Source organism: Ixodes scapularis, unplaced genomic scaffold (genome assembly GCF_016920785.2).
Source record: "Ixodes scapularis isolate PalLabHiFi unplaced genomic scaffold, ASM1692078v2 PGA_scaffold10__122_contigs__length_95168666, whole genome shotgun sequence".
NCBI classification, from domain to species: Eukaryota; Metazoa; Arthropoda; class Arachnida; order Ixodida; family Ixodidae; genus Ixodes; species Ixodes scapularis.
Genome location: NW_024609836.1, coordinates 5,000,231 through 5,017,000, shown reverse-complemented (window position 1 = coordinate 5,017,000; position 16,770 = coordinate 5,000,231). Strand labels below are relative to the sequence as shown.

Here is a 16,770-nt window from a genome sequence, read left to right as displayed (position 1 = left end):
CTGACTGGATGTGCCTTTTTAATGCGAAAGCATTATATATCCATGGAGGAAGAAATTCGGCGTCCGGCGGCGTTAACCGAGTGGTACCAAATGTTAACAGATGAATAAAAGAAAGAATAAAATGTGCTTCCACGGCTGAGATTCGAACCCGGTGCTGCTGTGTGAGAGCCGGACATGCTAGCTGCTGTGCTATCTCAGCCGCTTCGGAATGCGGCATTACTCTCCCCTCAAAAAGAAGCTCCTCCCATTACGGCAAAAGACGGCGTCGGCGTTGATGTGCCCGAAAGATGGTCATAAAATTATGTCCTCGGTTCGATGACATCACACTTCACGTGACGACATGACATACCATGATGTGTGACACCGTATGATGCAACGTAATACAAATATTAGAGGGGCACTTGGGTATCCCTACGTGGATGGAATGCGAAGCATTGCCATTCCTAACAATAGAGGAAAAAAAGAAGTAAGTGTCGTTAGGAATGGCAATGCTTTCGCATTCAATGTGTTGCAATGCTTTCGCAACAAAGTAAATATTTTAACACCCAAAATCGTGTTTGAAGGGTATTTTTTTAACTAACACCCTTCTTACACCCTTTTAAACACGATTTTGAGTATTGGTGGGTGTAGCAGGGGTGTACGAGAAGGCTTACACCCTGCTCACACCCCTCTTGGACCCCTATCACACCCATAGTTTGAAATATGTTCAGGAAATTGTGTTAGAGGGTGCACGCACTCGTCGCAACACCCCCCGTTCATAACATGTAGAAAGGGTGTGATCATGGGGCACATGCTGCTATACTTCGATGACGATCGATTTATCGTCATCGAGGTATAGCAGCATGTGCCCCAAATCGAGGAGCTAACCAGGGTGTAAGATAGACAGGTGGCGAAACGGCCCAAAGAAGCATACCGCAGCGCCGTGACCGGATTGTGTACTCGTCTGCTTGCGGGTACCCCCGATTTGCGACAGATGGCGCTGCGGCGAGAGGAAAAAAATCGGAATCAGATTTGCGTGGAACTCTATGGAAGAGTGCGCAAAATAAACCGAGAGCACGACAGTCCTCCATTGAAAATGCACGAGAAACCATCTCCGTCAGTTTAGCCGGTCGCCCATCCGGAGTGAGAGTTTGCGGTGCTCCACATAGATGGCGCCACAGAAAAAGAGAAAACCAAGGGGGACACAATCCGGCCGCTCATTTGGCTCTCGTTTCCCCACCTGTCTATCTTACACCCTGGAGCTAACTAAGAAATGAGTCGGGAAAAAAAAAAGTCACCTGCATTAGCAAGTTCGAATTTTTATCTAATATGTGCTTTAAGCGGTGGATTTTATACTTTGTGCAATATCAAGACGTAGCTCGAATTGCTTGGAATTATGTAGCGATGCATCGGTCCGCGTCCCGTCAAAACTTTAGGACATCAACGAGAACGTGCAAGAATGCGCATCACAGTAATCTTGCACAAATCCGCTTCTCCCTCTGTTCGGTCAATATCTTTGTCATGGACGCCATTTTTCTTCACGCCAGAGGAGAGGCCATTTATTCCCCCCGGTTTCTGCCCGAAAACCCGGCGCAAATGACAATGAGCAATGCTCTATGCTTCCGTCACCGGTCAAGTGGTTAATGGACGTCCACACACTTTTCATTCACACGGTGTGAGAGGGGTGTAATGTTGATACTGTCGATTACACCCATGATTTCATTACCGTTAATGTTTATTGCTTTGGTGAAACGGTTGCTGATGGACGGCGGTACAAACATCGAATATAATAAATCGCCACACAAAGGCGCGTATGATTAGGAAGGGCTAGAGAATGTTTTTTGCAACTCCGATCGAACTCTCCGTCCGACAGGAGCCGAAAATTACGTGTCGCGCGTGCATCAGTTTTAGCAGTTCGATTTAAAAAATCACCTCCGCTCGCAAAGGGTGACCGAAGACCTGTAAACATACAGCCTAGGCAACACACCGTATATCGCCGATATTGAATCTATTCGAAAAGATTGTGCCCACACAATTTTGGTTTAGCCAATATTTAACGAATGGGATGAATCGCGCCAACGATATCCTGACATAACGTACGCGACGCCGTTTTTAGTTGAGTGTTGAGAGTATCCTGCGTGAATACGATATGCCGGAGAGGTATTTCTATTTCTTTACCGCCTAAAATACGACGTTAAAAAAAAAAAAAAAAAAGATTAGCCAAAACGTAATCTGTTTGCTTTTAGCCCGAGAAGTCTTTCTCGGCCAAAAAGCGAGCAAATTTCGTTTTGCTTAATCTTTTTATTATTTTTTTTTTTCAACTGCGCTGAAGCTTGGAACAAACAGTGGCGCCCTTATTTCGGGTAGCACAAACTCACCTGACTGAACCAATAAATACACTTCCAAACACACGAAGAAAAAAAGGAAAGGGAAAGAAGGAATCCAAACGCATAAACAAGACAACGATCAACGAGTTCTACCCAGACAGCATAAGCCACTCCCCGGCTCCACACTTTTCGAAAGGGAACCGCAGCTCGAACAACAACAGCTTCAAGGTCCCACACACAAGGCGACCCTCTCTGTGCAGCCCAGGAGGCAGCAGAGGGAGATTAGCAGCTTTGTCCACCCCCCTTTGACCTCTTCTTCTGATAAGCCTCCTCACTTTCTTTTGTGTCCGTGTGGCTGTGAGCGAGTGCGAAGGCCGCTTCTAGCGAATCAGAGGGGTGGAGCGAAACACGTGACCGCTCTCCGTAGGACAAAAACGCTTGGACGAAAATTTGTAACGCGACTCGCTCTAACGCGCTGATGAGCTCACAGGGGTCATAACCTTCGCCGCTTGCCAGTTTATGGTGAGTTGTAGGGACCAGGTAAATCCGGTTTCCAAAAAGCGTCAGTCAGAGTTCTCCTCTTTTATCGTGCAAGCAGGTCCTGACGAGTTCCATTTCGCGACCGTGGTTTTTCGTCGTGAACGGCCGGAATACATCTATGCCAACTTTTTCATCTATTGGCCATCTATTTCGTCGGAGTCTATTGAATTATTGTGCTGTGTTTGTTGCACAAATTTCGACAAAGAGCTGCTCATGGGCAGACACGAGACTGCCGTCTTCATCCCCGGCATTGTGTTTGCGCATTGTTCTGTGCTGCCCGAATTGGATTATGCATCTATCACGGATTACATGAGATCGCTCTCTTATTTGTAAGTACTTTGCAAGCATGCTTAAAAACATGAACTGCCGCTTGCGTCCCAAGTAACTACCCGTCGTTCCGTCTTTGCAAGCCTGTCGAGTTTTGTTTACGTCACCAGTGCTAACAAGAATAAATGTCGAAAGCAGGGTTCTCCCCAAAATTTTTTGAGAGTTAGACGTTACCGGGGGGAAGTGGGGGTGTTAGAAAGTAACACCCATTTATAGGGTGTTAGAAAGTCACACCCATTTTTAGGGCGTTTGATATTACACCCATGATTAAGAGTGTTAGAAAAATCATGCCACCTTTTAGGGTGCGAGAAAATCACACCCCTTTCTTATAGCGAGTTCGTTTCACGGCACTCGTGTCCACGGGTGCCCACTCGCGGCGTAAAGCGAGTTCGTTTCGGCAGGCACTCCACGAGTGGTTGCACTTTCCGAGTTCGTTTCAGCGGCGGCACCCCACGCGTGCATGCACTCGCTGCACCGAGAAAATCGGGAGTGCGCCAAAATGCAATCCCGTCATGCCTCGCTCCGGTCGAGCCGGCGAGGAGCAAGAGCAGACGACGAGGGTTCGTCTGCTACGATGTGTCGCGGAACGGAAAGGAAAAAAAGTAGATTTTCTGATAGAAATCGCCTCCCGCGGGCAACGGAATCAAACGCGAGCTTGAATTGTGAGTGTTTGCTATTTCATGAAGGAAGCAATTAACAACTCGTGCTTTATTTGCAGGTTTTAAGTCGCTCTGTTGCCGTACAGGTGCTGAAATATACCAGTGTGTCAAGAAATGCTCAGAACAAACGCATCAGCGGCCCCCGAAATGTTTATCAACATCCCTGTGTGGGGGAAAAATTGAACATTTGTCGACTAAACTCCTCCAGCAGAAACCTCTGACTGTCCAGTAAGCATCAAAGAAAGCTACACTTTACCCGAGACTTGGGCAACATCGTCATGTTTAACATTTACCTACGTCACCTAACTTGCCCCGTCGTATTTTGTTCGAGGAAGCTCTCGTTCTCGACGTCCTCACCAAGGCTAATATCTGAACCCTGTAATGACGATCGAAATCGAAAGTCTCACCAAAAGTTTTGCTGGATATTCCAACAGACTAGTTTTAAGCCGTACCCTTTCAGTGGTTCACGCATAATACCATGCTCAAACGGATCAAGCTTCTGCTCGGACAGCATCATCAGTTTTCTTCAGTGTAAACGGTTATAAGAATTGAAAAATCACAACCATGCTGCTTTGTAGACAGCTGGTTGCGGAAATTTACGCCTTCTGTAATTATCTCTACGGCAGCCTAGCCGCTTGAAGTCATCGCAACTATAAACTACAGGTTGCAGCGTTCAACGTTTGTAGATAAACGTTGGTAGTGACTGCACTCGCATTCCCACGAATCCCACCCATCCCTCCGAACAGAAAGGCGCTAGTTTCGGTTTGAGGTCGGTACCTTTTCTGCAACATAGATGGCGGCAGCATCAGTCTTCTGCACTTGGTGCATTGGGCAAGTTCGTTTGAGGCGAGTTTTCCGTGCAACACTCTGCGAGTGCGATGCATTCTTGGAGAGAACTCGAACGGTGCCAGTGCCTGTGAAACGAACTCGCTATTAGGGTGCTAAGAATCACACCCCTTTCCTAGGGTGTTTTGTTACACGAATAAGGGTGCTCCCCATAGGACAAGCCATTTACACCAATAAGGGTGTTAAAATATTAAGTGTTTTCTATAGTTGCAACGGACTATAACAAACGTTTACAGCACCATGAAAACAAAAAAACCAAGCACGCAGAGAAATTCGCACGAAGTGTAGCAGGGACAGAATAGAAAAAAACTGCAGCTATAATATTTACCCTTTAAATTTCCCTCGACAGCACAGCAAAGACGACATGCTGGTCGTCAGCGCCGGGAGGGCCACTCCCTTGTACTGGGAGCACATGTAGTCTGAAACAAACAACCAAAAATTAGATCAATGGATAATCACCGCATGCTGTTATTTCGCTTCATTGGCCGCTTCGGAGAAAGCAAGCATGCACACCGTTGTCCAACCATGTCAACTGCTAGCCGAAACTTCCTGCCGCCAGGATTAAGATATTGCTTGCGCTATATAAAAAAAAAAAAAAAAAAAAAACAATTGCACACTACCCAGTTGGCACGCTGAAAGTTCAAACATTGAAGAAACTAACTCATAAGACTTCAATGTTTGTGGACGGTACACAAAATTATGTTCAGTTTAAACCTTGGTGTCCTGCAAGTTGCTTTACCTCAGCCAGTTTGGAACATCTGCAGTTTCATTCTTTTCAAAATATTATGCCTGAAACTTTGTGACAAATTAACTGGGATAAAAAATTTTCATTGAAACCCGGCTCAAATATTTAGGAAGTATACTAGTGGGTTAATTTCTAACTTATAATTATTTTCGGCATCCTCAAGGCGCCGCTTCAGTGTCCAGTTTTCATATTGGATCCACCTCACCCTCACAGCTGCAACCACACTGAAATGTTGGCAAAGTTTCAGGCAGGGTAATTAAAAGTTGTCAGTTTCTCTCGAACACCGCGGTCACAAATTTCGTCTTTTTTGTCACTTTCTTCTGTTTAGGGGTGGTTTGAGGGAGGGGGGGGGGGGGGGGGGGGGGAGTTCAATTGCAATCCTCGCACATGTTTCCCTGAGCGCCAAAGGCATGAGCTCGGATGAGACTATACTCCCTTTCATACTTGGGTGCAACGCTGTCAAAGCTAGTGGCGCGAGCGTGGGGCTTGATCTCGTTGATTATTTGCACGCCCTTCTCGCGCAAACAAAACCCTAGATGAAGCCACACACTCGCGCCAGTAGCTTTGACAGCGCTGCACGCTAAGTATGAAACAGTATAATGCTGGCCGAGCTTCAAACCAATGGGAAGAGGAAAACGAGAAGGAAGTGGGACTTGGGGGGAGCGTTTCGTGTTGACCAACCACGAACCTGTGACAACCGCATAGGTCATTCAACACACGTCTTATACCGCTTAAACACTGTGTCGAACTGCATTTTGAAGTCAGTCCCAATTCCAACGGTGTATGAACATGGGGCATTCATTTCGTGGCATGCCTTGAAATGAATCGAAGGGACGCAAGCTGGGAACACACTGCTGCTGCTTTTTGGGAATAACTGCGGCCCTTGGATCGATCACATCACAATTGCAAAATGAAAGAGATAAAAAAAAAGGCGAAAAGGAGCAACTGCTTTATCAAAAGTTCTAACCGATAAATGTAAACCCAGTTCAATTCTAGAAAGTCAGGGGACCGAAGTTTGTCCTAACAGTACAATCCAGTCCACTTCCAACTTCAAAACAAAAGATGGCTATCCTAGCTCTTTAACCATTTTGACTGCAAATGAATATTGGCTCTGCACGAACCGAATTCCAAGGATCCACCGAATTCCAAGTTTTAGAATACCGGGAGCTACTTTACCGCGCGTTACGGACGACAAAATAGCGAGGATTGCGGCGAAGAGTTTTAGTTTTTCTCTGCCGGGGACCCCCAAAACACAAGCATCTCGCGCTTAAAACGCCACCAAGATATCGTAACAGCTTTTATTTGGAAGTTAGAACGTTATATCTGGAAAACTGAACAAGTTTTTCGTCCAGAGTAACATTTTTATAGTTGTTTTATACCCAAGGCCGCATGTTTTGTTTTTGTCACTGCCAAGCTGCTCTGTTGTACCTACGAAGCCCAGACGATCCACTACTCAGGCATGTTTACACGTCTGCCGCGACCGTAAGTACACGCGCTTCCATAGCTTTGGGCTGCAAATCCAGCGATCCGTGGCGTTTTCAATACGCTTCGACCATACCGACCGTGGTCGCCGAGTGCGACTCACGCAGTTCCCGAGCGGGCGACGGCGTCGAAGACACAATGAACGGAGATGTCGTGGGCGCCGCCTTTTGCGGGACCCACGCTATTTTTGAGCAATAACGGACCCCAAAGCTGGAGTCCGAATGCTTGTTTTGAGTCTGCGCATGCACAGCAGCCACGAGATTATTCTAAAACTCCCTAATTTTCACTTTTCTTTAACGCGTTGAATGCAAACCAAGAAGCATGCTTACCAACTGCGTTGAGTTGCCCGTTCTGTCGCGTCGTCGGTCTTCCGCGCTCTTCTTGAACATTATCATCACAAGAGAAAACTTCACAGATAGACAAACTTGATTAAATTAGCACATTTCCATGTCTAAAGGCATTTCCATCCCGCAACACACATCTGACCAACGCACGAGAAACGCAACGGTCGCAAAACTATGCCGGAAAAAGAAAAAAACAACTAAGAACTGACGTCGCTGCCGATGGGGCGTCGAAGACGCGATCCTTACAATGCGAAACCGAAACCAGTAAAAGTTAGAATACCGAAACCAAAAATGACCAAATCGCGATAAAGGGGCGCCGTAAATATGTCCTTAGAAACTCACTAGAAAAACAGAGTGAATACAGTTATTATCATAAGGACAGGAAATAAATGTGTAAATCAGAACTAGCACTGACGCGCTATTCGTTTCGGGTAGATTCTTGTTTACTTTTTTTTTTTTTTGTGGAGATTATTTTGAATTTACGCTCACCTTACATAAGCTGAGCGTAAATTGTGGTGCCTTGTGGTAGAACTCACTTGAGTGTGTATAGATAAACTCAAAATAACGAATATTTCATTCCTAATGATAATACTCATTTGCATGTGTAATGAGTACATTTATAAACTCAAAAAGAATGAATATTGACTGGGTAACGATAAAAGTTGGAATTTGTAATGAGTAAACTCAAAAGAATGGATATTATGTCGGTAACGATGGAACTAGCTGCAATTTGTAATGAGGAAACTCAAGATAATGAATATTGTGTTCTTAGTGATAACACTCATTTCAATGTGTAATGAGTAAACTCAAAATAATTTCTATTGATTGGGTAACGATAAACTTCACCTGAATTTGTAATGAGTGAATTCAAAAGAAGAGATATTGCGTGGGTAATGATAACACTCAATTGAATGTATAATGAGTAAATTCAAAATAATAAATATTAGTTTTGTAATAATAAAACTCATATAACGTTGAATTTCTTTTGAGTTTATTTTACTCTATAACACACATTAGAAGCTCAATTGAAACTCATTGTTGGTTTTTGTAAGGGTAAGGCTCCATCCTTTGGCATCAATACTCACAATTTGATTTAAAAAAGGTACAATCTATCCAAAAGAGAGCGATACGTTCAACCTATCCGCCGGTATGACATAAATGTTTCACCTTCTTCCAGTACCTCTGCTGCAAACATTTGACCTCTTTCCACCCGTAGTAACACCGAATGCCTAACACTGCGGTGCATTTTCATTACCAGATGTTTTCTGTCATTGGGCATATCTCCCACCTAATCATTTCTCCCATGCACAAATACTGTTTGTTTTCTTGAACCATTGAAATTCGAAAATCAATACCAGGAAATTTATATTTACTACCTTGGCATGAAAATGTGTCTACCATAGATCGTTTCTTGTGGCGTGTATTCTTGTACATTGTTCGATTTTGTTTTTGTGTATTCACAAGGTTTATTCCCCACTCCTACAATTGCCTCAGCGGGGCGGCGGTGACAAAAATATAAAAAAAGTTAACAACTATGTAAGGTCTTCAGTGGTAAAACGATTGTTGAAATCAGAGTTTCCTGCAATGATTAGCCGAAATTACAACCTCAAAAATTAAATCATGTGCTCGTTGAGAGAATTACCACGAAATATTGAAGAAAGCAAGTCATGCAAAATCCTTAGAACCCTTGAAACAACCACTGAGGTTTATGAGTTTTGATGCCCAAAGCTTTAAAAGGGCGAACGCTGTTTTAAAGTATTAAATCCTAAAGGGAAAGCCTTTCATGTTTTACCTATTTTTTTTTTTCGGGCACAACGTTGCCGAGGTGAAACGTTCGACGGACGGCGCAGATTCTGGGACTTTGTGGCCTGGTGTCGGTGGAGTCCATGGGTGGCGACTGCTACCTGGCCTACATCCACCGCTACGAGCTCAGCCTGTTCGTGGTCATCACCTCTTTCATCTTCGCGTTTTTCGTCGTCATGGTCTTCGTGCTTCGAGCGCAGGAGGCACTCGCTCGCTGCTTCAACCTCTCGCTCTCTGTGAGTAGTCGCAAACAACTCAAACGGAACACACTTGCCTCTGTTGCACAGTCCGGCCACCAGGTCGTGCCAGTTTCCTCCCAACACGTGAATAAAAAAGCGAGGGCAGCGCAGTTGCTCGCCTGCCTTCGGCCGCTCGCCTGTGCCTCTGAGGTCGTCTCTGTCGCCTGCTACAACAGGTTGTGCACCTTAAATTCCCGGTATTTCTCTCGGCGCCGCGGATGACGCTTCACGTTTTGCAGAATGTCTATTGGCCATAAGATTCGAGTGTCAGCCTTCTGCATCAGATAACAAGCTCCGGTCGCGCAACCTCAATCTTGAAGAACTAGTGTGGCTCTTGATTGAACACAAATATTAATAAAAATAATCATTATACATTTCTGTTACCGGTTTTCCTCCCCACACGTCCATTTTAAATAATGTGAAACACTTCGAATGAGCTTTAATAATTATTTTCCTTTTGCTCTCATGACGGCCAATTATAAGACATAGCTCCGCCAAATGCCTCTAGTATTTCTACGGGTCATATATTTATTTGCTCTAAAACAAAATACAGGAATCGTGGTAATTTTAATTCGTGCACTATATATTATACCTAGATTTCCGGGTCAATTTTCGCAGCTTAATTTTATTAAAATTGTGGGAATATTTTTAGTTTAATTTAATGACAGATTTAGGGTTGACCGTTTTCTTATATTTAATATTTTATTTAATTCGGCGTTTGTTGCAGGTTAATTTTTGTTGTCTGCAATTTTCTGCAATGTTTCGTAACATTATTGCATAGCAAAAACGCAGTTTAAAAAATGCTACATTGTGAGTAATATTTTTTTTTTTCAAATCAACAACTTTAATCAACCATGTCCTAAGTTAAACAGAACTTGTAATAAATTCCAGCACAATGGTTGTGCATGCCTCTCATAATCCGCCTAAATCAATCGCGAAACGCTCAGTTCTCTACGCTAGGGGACTTTTATTGAAGCCTTATCTGCAACCGGATAGGAGAAACCTCCTCCCCCTACAATGTTTTCTATGGCTGGAGCCCAACCGCTTCTTCGAACTTCTTTGGCGGACATCAGCGTTCGACCGGAACTCTTCATTCCTTGAGTACCAGCCTCGTGCTTCCAATCTCGAGTCTCAGCACGAGCGCTGCCGCAAACGTGCTGCCATATATGGGATCCGCGCCTGTCTCCGGGCATGAACACAAACCCCAGCGGGTTTCTTACGGCTTTTTCACATATGCCCGTTTGACTACGTAACATTCGCTTCGGTCCAAGTCTTGCTCGAGTAGATTTGAGTTACTCCCGCGAATCACATGACTCGATAAAGCATGGGCTGCCGCTCTACCGCCAAGCGATATTTGTCTCTCTTTCGCTTCTATACTCTATCGTCCACAAGGAAAACGTAGCACGGCGGGACTTTTTCACCTTCTCCTTTACACTATGACCCGGTCCCAGAGTCGCCGCTGCATCAGAAACAGTGGCGCTCTCATCTCATCTAGCTCGGTGCCGCAACACACCTTGTGTGACCGCTGTCTTTGCTAGGATAGTAGGGGACGACCTTTTTTGTTTGTCAATGAGGACATTGCTTGACCGACTCTTGGCGACTCGCCAAGTCAGTGCTCGCGAGTGCTTTGGCGGGGAAGTAACCACGCATGTCGACTCCACCATGGCATGCGGTGGAAGTCTTGCTCCTGTATTCTTGGAAGCAAATCCTGTATTCGTTTCTTTTTTGCTGCAGCTTCTAGTGAGCGACAGTTTCATCGCACTGTTCTACCTGATCGTCTGCCTGCTGGAGTTTACCGCCTACTGCCCGGACCCGGACGACAATGCGAGCACAAAGGTGGCCGGCGTAAGTCGCTTCATCTCTTGGCACACGACGCGACTCACAAAATCACTCGGGTCCCCCAAAGCAGATATGGAAGCGCCATAAAAATATATATATATATTACAGTAAACATTTTAAATTAGCATCCCGTGGTGGAGGCATGCGCGAGACAAAAATATGAGGTGAGCATCCGTTCAAAATTGTACTTGAAACAAAACTGCTTTTTCTGTTACTTTATGGAATTCAACGACGAAACAGCATTCGAACTTGTTCAAAATTGTACTTGAAACAAAACTGCTTTTTCTGTTACTTTATGGAATTCAACGATGAAACAGCATTCGAACTTGCAAGGTGTATTTAAGTTGTAGCTTAGGCTTTTGTTTAAAACTATAAAATCTCAGACCACAATCGCCACCGATAACTCTTGTTCGGGAAAAAAATGGTTGTTTAATATCGACAAGGGGATGCTTGTCAAGTGGTCTCTTGAAAGTCGAACAGTCTTTAATATTGCAAATTCGTGAATCACCGACAAAGAATAAAAACGTACAGAAGCATGACCTTCACCCTGATGGTGCGCTTTTGACATTCTCGATTTGTCCCATCACCTGGTAGAGTCGGCTACGTCTGGAATTAAGGTGAAGCAAACTATAGGTTAGCTCAGTTGTAGAGCTAGCACAAAGGGCTGTTACTCGCTTCAATCCACCTACCGTCGCTTGCAGCGTCTGTGCGTTCCATAGAGCACGATGGAACGCCGTTTAGACGCTTCAAAAGCATATAGATTCCATAGAGGACACTGCAGTTACCATGGTAGCCGTCCCCCAAAACGGTGGTGCGTCGAACGAAGAGACGCTGGCCGTGGGGGGAGTAGCGGGGTTTTGATCGTGGAAGTAGCGTCTTAGTCAAGAAAATGTGCTAATATACTTCCGTTGATTATAGCCGCCTAGAAGACAGGGTTTGCTCTTTTCTCACGCTACCTTGCGTCTGCATTGCAGCCATCGAATCTTGTAGCTCATCACAACGAAGGCGACGCTAGCCCCAGTGACCCCAAGTCACGATGTCCGCCGTTTCTCGATGGTAGACGCATTCCGGCGTTTTCAGTTGAGAGTGTTCGCCACCGGGTCGGGGATCCACTATACGATGACGTCGTGCGCGGGCCTTTCTTGCTATTGATAAAGCACAAAAATGTTTTTTTTTTTTGCTGCTCCCAGAGTGCGATCCCGGTCTCATAAAGAGAACCCGATCTGACGCTATTGTTGTTGGTGCAGGTGTTCGGCATGTTCTCTATGATGTGCTTCGTGGTGTCGTCCTACTTCTCGTACAAGATGTTCCAAGAGGAGCGGTTACCGACGGCGCCCCCGCCTGGTCTGCGCTCCGTCGTCCCGGTGTCCAAGTGAACTTCACCGGACTGACGTTCCAGTGGGCAGCGTATAACATCGCAGGGGGACGCGAACCTACATGGGTCCGACTAGGGTCTACTCTTACGAACATTGAAACGCCAAGTTTCGAGAAAAGTTCAAGAAAGGTTCGACGATTATGCGCATCCGCTGAAATTGAAAACGACCCGACGCCACCTAGCTTGTGGACAGTACAATGTGTATCGGGCAGTTTGTTAACCATTAAGAAACCAATGCAATCGTTAAAATATTACACGTTTGCTTTTATATTGTATAAGCAATAGTATTTACTAGGGGTGCGCGAAAAGTTGTTCAAATCGAAAGCGCAGCGTCATTCGTCATTCATAGCATTCACTGTGTTAGGGAAAGCCAGGAAAACAGATTATTTTCACAGCGTCGAAGATGAGTGAACCACTGAATTTATTGAATCAGGATGGCTCTCTGGCTAATTGGTGTGCGGGTGGCCGTTTTCTATCGTCAGGTTTTGCTGACGAGTTGGGCCTCCTTGGCAAAGGCCCGCAACGCGAGCATTTTGTTTTTAGTATTGTTCGCGGGGTACAGCAAGGTTTGAAGATTTTTGACTCTCGGTGGTTTATGGTTGTTGCAAATGGCTCCCTAGAGCCGGACAGGACCAAAGTAGATGGGTTATCATTGGGGGTCCTTGCCGACACTGCTTGCAAATGAGTTGGTCGGAAGCGATATGTGTGTTTTTACGCTTCTTGTGATGTTCCCAACTTCCAATGACGTACTCAGTTCGGTCATACCCTGAGCGTTCTTTGGTATGGAGGACTTACGCTCCACTTGGAATGGGTATGGGGTGTTGCAGCCTAGATATGGTGTGTCGAAGCTTCTGTTTATTAGATATAGATGGCACTGCGCTATTAAATTCCAACCACTATTCGCACACTCCTAAAAATAATTTACTAAAACTGAAAACCAAATTCTGCATGCATTTTTTTACAACTATTTGAAATTTGTGTCTAAATGTTGGAACACTGTCTAAGGAGTTGATCATTGTCAAATTTTGCCCAAAAGTCGAAAGTTGAGCGACCCAGTTGAACCTCAGGTTTGGCAAAAGTGTATAACATCCAGAGCAGTGAGTTACCCAAGCCTAGCCTTGGCTTCCATGTTGGGAGACCCAGTACCACATCCGGAAGCCGACAGCTCCGATTCCCGAGCGACTACCTACGAGGCGTTATGAACTCAACCAGATACCACGTCCAACCATAGGCCACATCTTCGTATGGACATCACCGCGTGCACACAAAAGCGCCATCTAGTGTACTTGTTAATGATCATATTTCCGACATATTGGAAGGTTTTGGTACCGATGGTAGTGCCTAAAATGCATTGGCCGTGGGAAGAAAAAAAGAGGTAGTGTAAATCTAAACTACGATCCCCGACTACAAGTTTAGGCAAATACGACACGCAGCGACTTCAATAAAGATCGTTCATTCATTTGGATCGTTCATTTCACTGCATTTTGAGAAAGGACGGAAAACAGTCTTGCTTGAAAGTACCGAAATACGGCCGTAGCCGTATTATGTCCTCGTGGTGTTCTGTATCTTAAAGACCACAGGGGCTCCAAAGCTAACAGCGCCACTAAAGTACACAATGTGCTCATGTTAAAATCACCGCTCTTCATTTCGGACAAAACTTTATATCAGACAAAGACATGCAAACCGTCCATATCCCATTTTTTCTCCATCTTCGGGACCTTTGAGAAATGAATCCTAAAGTAACATGCGGAAATCTGTACTGTACTTAAAAAAAGAAATGGTAATCAGATATGTACAACTTAATAAAAATCTAATTAAGGCAAGTTATTAAGTATTGGCCTCAAAAGTAATTTGAGCAGAGGAGAAATTATCCAAATAAAAAGGGACCTAATAAACTACTAACTACCGCGAAAAAGTAGCGAAATACTTTTGAAGATATTTCTTTTATGGTAACGACAAGGTACATATGTTTTGATTCGTGAGCGAAATTATTACTAAAGTAATACTAAGCTCCTTCCTGCTTATGAATCGCCAAGATGCAACAACAAAAGAAGTTCACATGCCGTCGAAGTACCATGTACTAAAAATACTTCCAAGCTCTGGATGTTTATTATTTTTCATGTAAATACTTTGGGGGTATTGCCTAAGGTTTCTCGAAAAATCTTGGAATCTTGGAAGACCTGTATATTTTGAGTTTTGGGAGGAAAGGCAACGGCAAAGAGATATCTTTTTGTTGCCCTTTAGTACGCGACTCTTCAAGTACAGCCCAAACTACGAAAGCACCAGATGAGCTTCAGAGCGAATGCTGCATTTTGTTGCCTCGTTAGAGTGAGGATGCAGTGTGTACACCTTCTGTAGTGGGCGAGAGTTCCCAGGTTGGGGAGACCAGGGACGAGCCGTTTGTTTCAAATGCGTCAAGTCTTCTTGACCTTCGGAATACAAAAAATGCGTCTTCGGCACTGATCCCGCAGCTCCTCTTCGGGAGTAAGTTACTAATTACCGAAATAAAAATGCAATTCTAAGTTACTACACTACTCAGAAAAGTAATTTATTTCAGTGAAGTGAGTAGGAGTAGTTGAAGTACATACAAGTCTGACGGCATTATTTATAGTGTAGTTATCATGAATCGATGTGAGTGCTCTAAAAGTGTAATGAAAAAATTGGCAATTGCACGTAGCGGGCTGGATTTCTCTGGAAAGACCCCCAGGCTGCTTCCAAATGGGTCCGTGTTTGCGCACGCCAGGCGTGGCCAGTGCGCTTCGCCATTAACCAGGCTCGCGCCAAGTGGAGCGTTTGCGCATGCGCCACGCCGACAACAGCGCCACCGCGGCGGCGTGACCTAAAAACTGTTGGTATATTTCAGTTCCGAATTTTACCTCAGAAAATTTTAAGCTGTTGCTATATTTGCGAAATTAAGAACAGCGCCTTCGACAATTTCAACGGCCGACGGAGACTACCCGAGAGGCCTGAATTTGACCACGTGTATAAAGTCGAATGCCTCGGATGGAACGAAGATTAAATTCAGACGCCACCCGGCTTACATTGAATAAGGCCAGGTCTCTCATTTTCACGTGAATTAATTATAGGGTGAGCAGACATACTAGCGAAGGTTTAAGAAAATAAGGGGTTTAGAAAATGGGTTGGGACCAACACATGGTAACGGAGAGGGTGGCATGGAACACCCGAATACAACCCCTCCCCCTGACACACACACACACACGCACACAGAAAACAACAACGAAAAAAGCTGTCCTAAAGAATTAAAAAAAAGGATATATAGTACTGATAAGGCAAATAATTGCGTATTGAACTGCAAGACGTACTTGACCAAACATCTGTAATCTACATTGAGGATTGAAGGTTCTACTTCAACGAAAAATGTGCTTTATATCTTTTATTTGTGTATTTTTTTTTCAGATTGCGTATTGTATAGCTGTCTTCCGTTTTATAAAGCGACACCTCAAACATAACAAATAACAATAAGTTGCGTAGAAGGTGTTGTCGCAATTTGAAGACTTTTATGTAAATATGTTGATAGAAGACATGGCCTGCTCTCGAAACCCCATTTTATTTCGCTGTTGTTGTTGCCGAGTCCCCTCTCGGTCACAATTTTCACCGTTCTCTTAGAATCCTCTTCTTCTTCAGATAAGTACAAAGCATTGTAGTAAAAAGTGCGACTTAAGCAAGGGCATCGGGGACCGAGTGAGATAGCGTACATCAGCTCGGAGCACGTGGAGCGAAAGCTCACGCCGCGGAACCCAGAGATCGTGGGTTTAATCCCCATCCCTGCCTGTTTCGATCTGAATGAGCATCGGAACATCACAACTGGGTGGTGCACCGACCCCAGGCTAGCGGTCGTAGTGCACTAGCTAAATTGCTCAACTACCAATGATGTACTGACCAGACACTATAAAAACAACTAATCTGCCCATTTCCTTAGGCACTGAGTAAGTCCACTAGTTTTACAAGGCACCTGCTACTCCATTAGTAGAGCTAGCCAGCCGGAAATCCTCTTCATAAGCCTTAAGCGCGAGACACATGTGCGAAAAAACCATCCGGTCCGACGTCCGATCCGGCAGTACGACTGCCTGATCCGAAAAATTTGGTCGCTTCAGACGTCGGATCGGCGATCCGACATGCGTCCAACGCGCCAGATAGTTTCGCACGGCGGACGGATTGTCGGATGCGTCCAGCCAATGACAGCACAGCTAGCGCGAACGTCATGATGACGTACTGGGTCTGGTGGGACGAAGCGAACGCGATAA

General features: G+C 44.8%; 1 protein-coding gene across 1 annotated transcript in view; it reads left to right on the top strand.

Annotated features, from left to right (window-relative positions):
• Positions 1-13,964, top strand: part of LOC8042284 (CKLF-like MARVEL transmembrane domain-containing protein 8) — a 36,412-nt gene extending 22,448 nt beyond the window's left edge. The window contains exons 3-5 of the mRNA XM_029980077.4: positions 9,100-9,288; positions 11,026-11,136; positions 12,378-13,964. Of these exons, the coding sequence (XP_029835937.1) occupies positions 9,100-9,288; positions 11,026-11,136; positions 12,378-12,506 (429 nt within the window). The 3' untranslated portion in view covers positions 12,507-13,964. The remainder of the gene's footprint in view (positions 1-9,099; positions 9,289-11,025; positions 11,137-12,377) is intronic.
• The last annotated feature ends 2,806 nt before the right edge of the window (positions 13,965-16,770 follow it).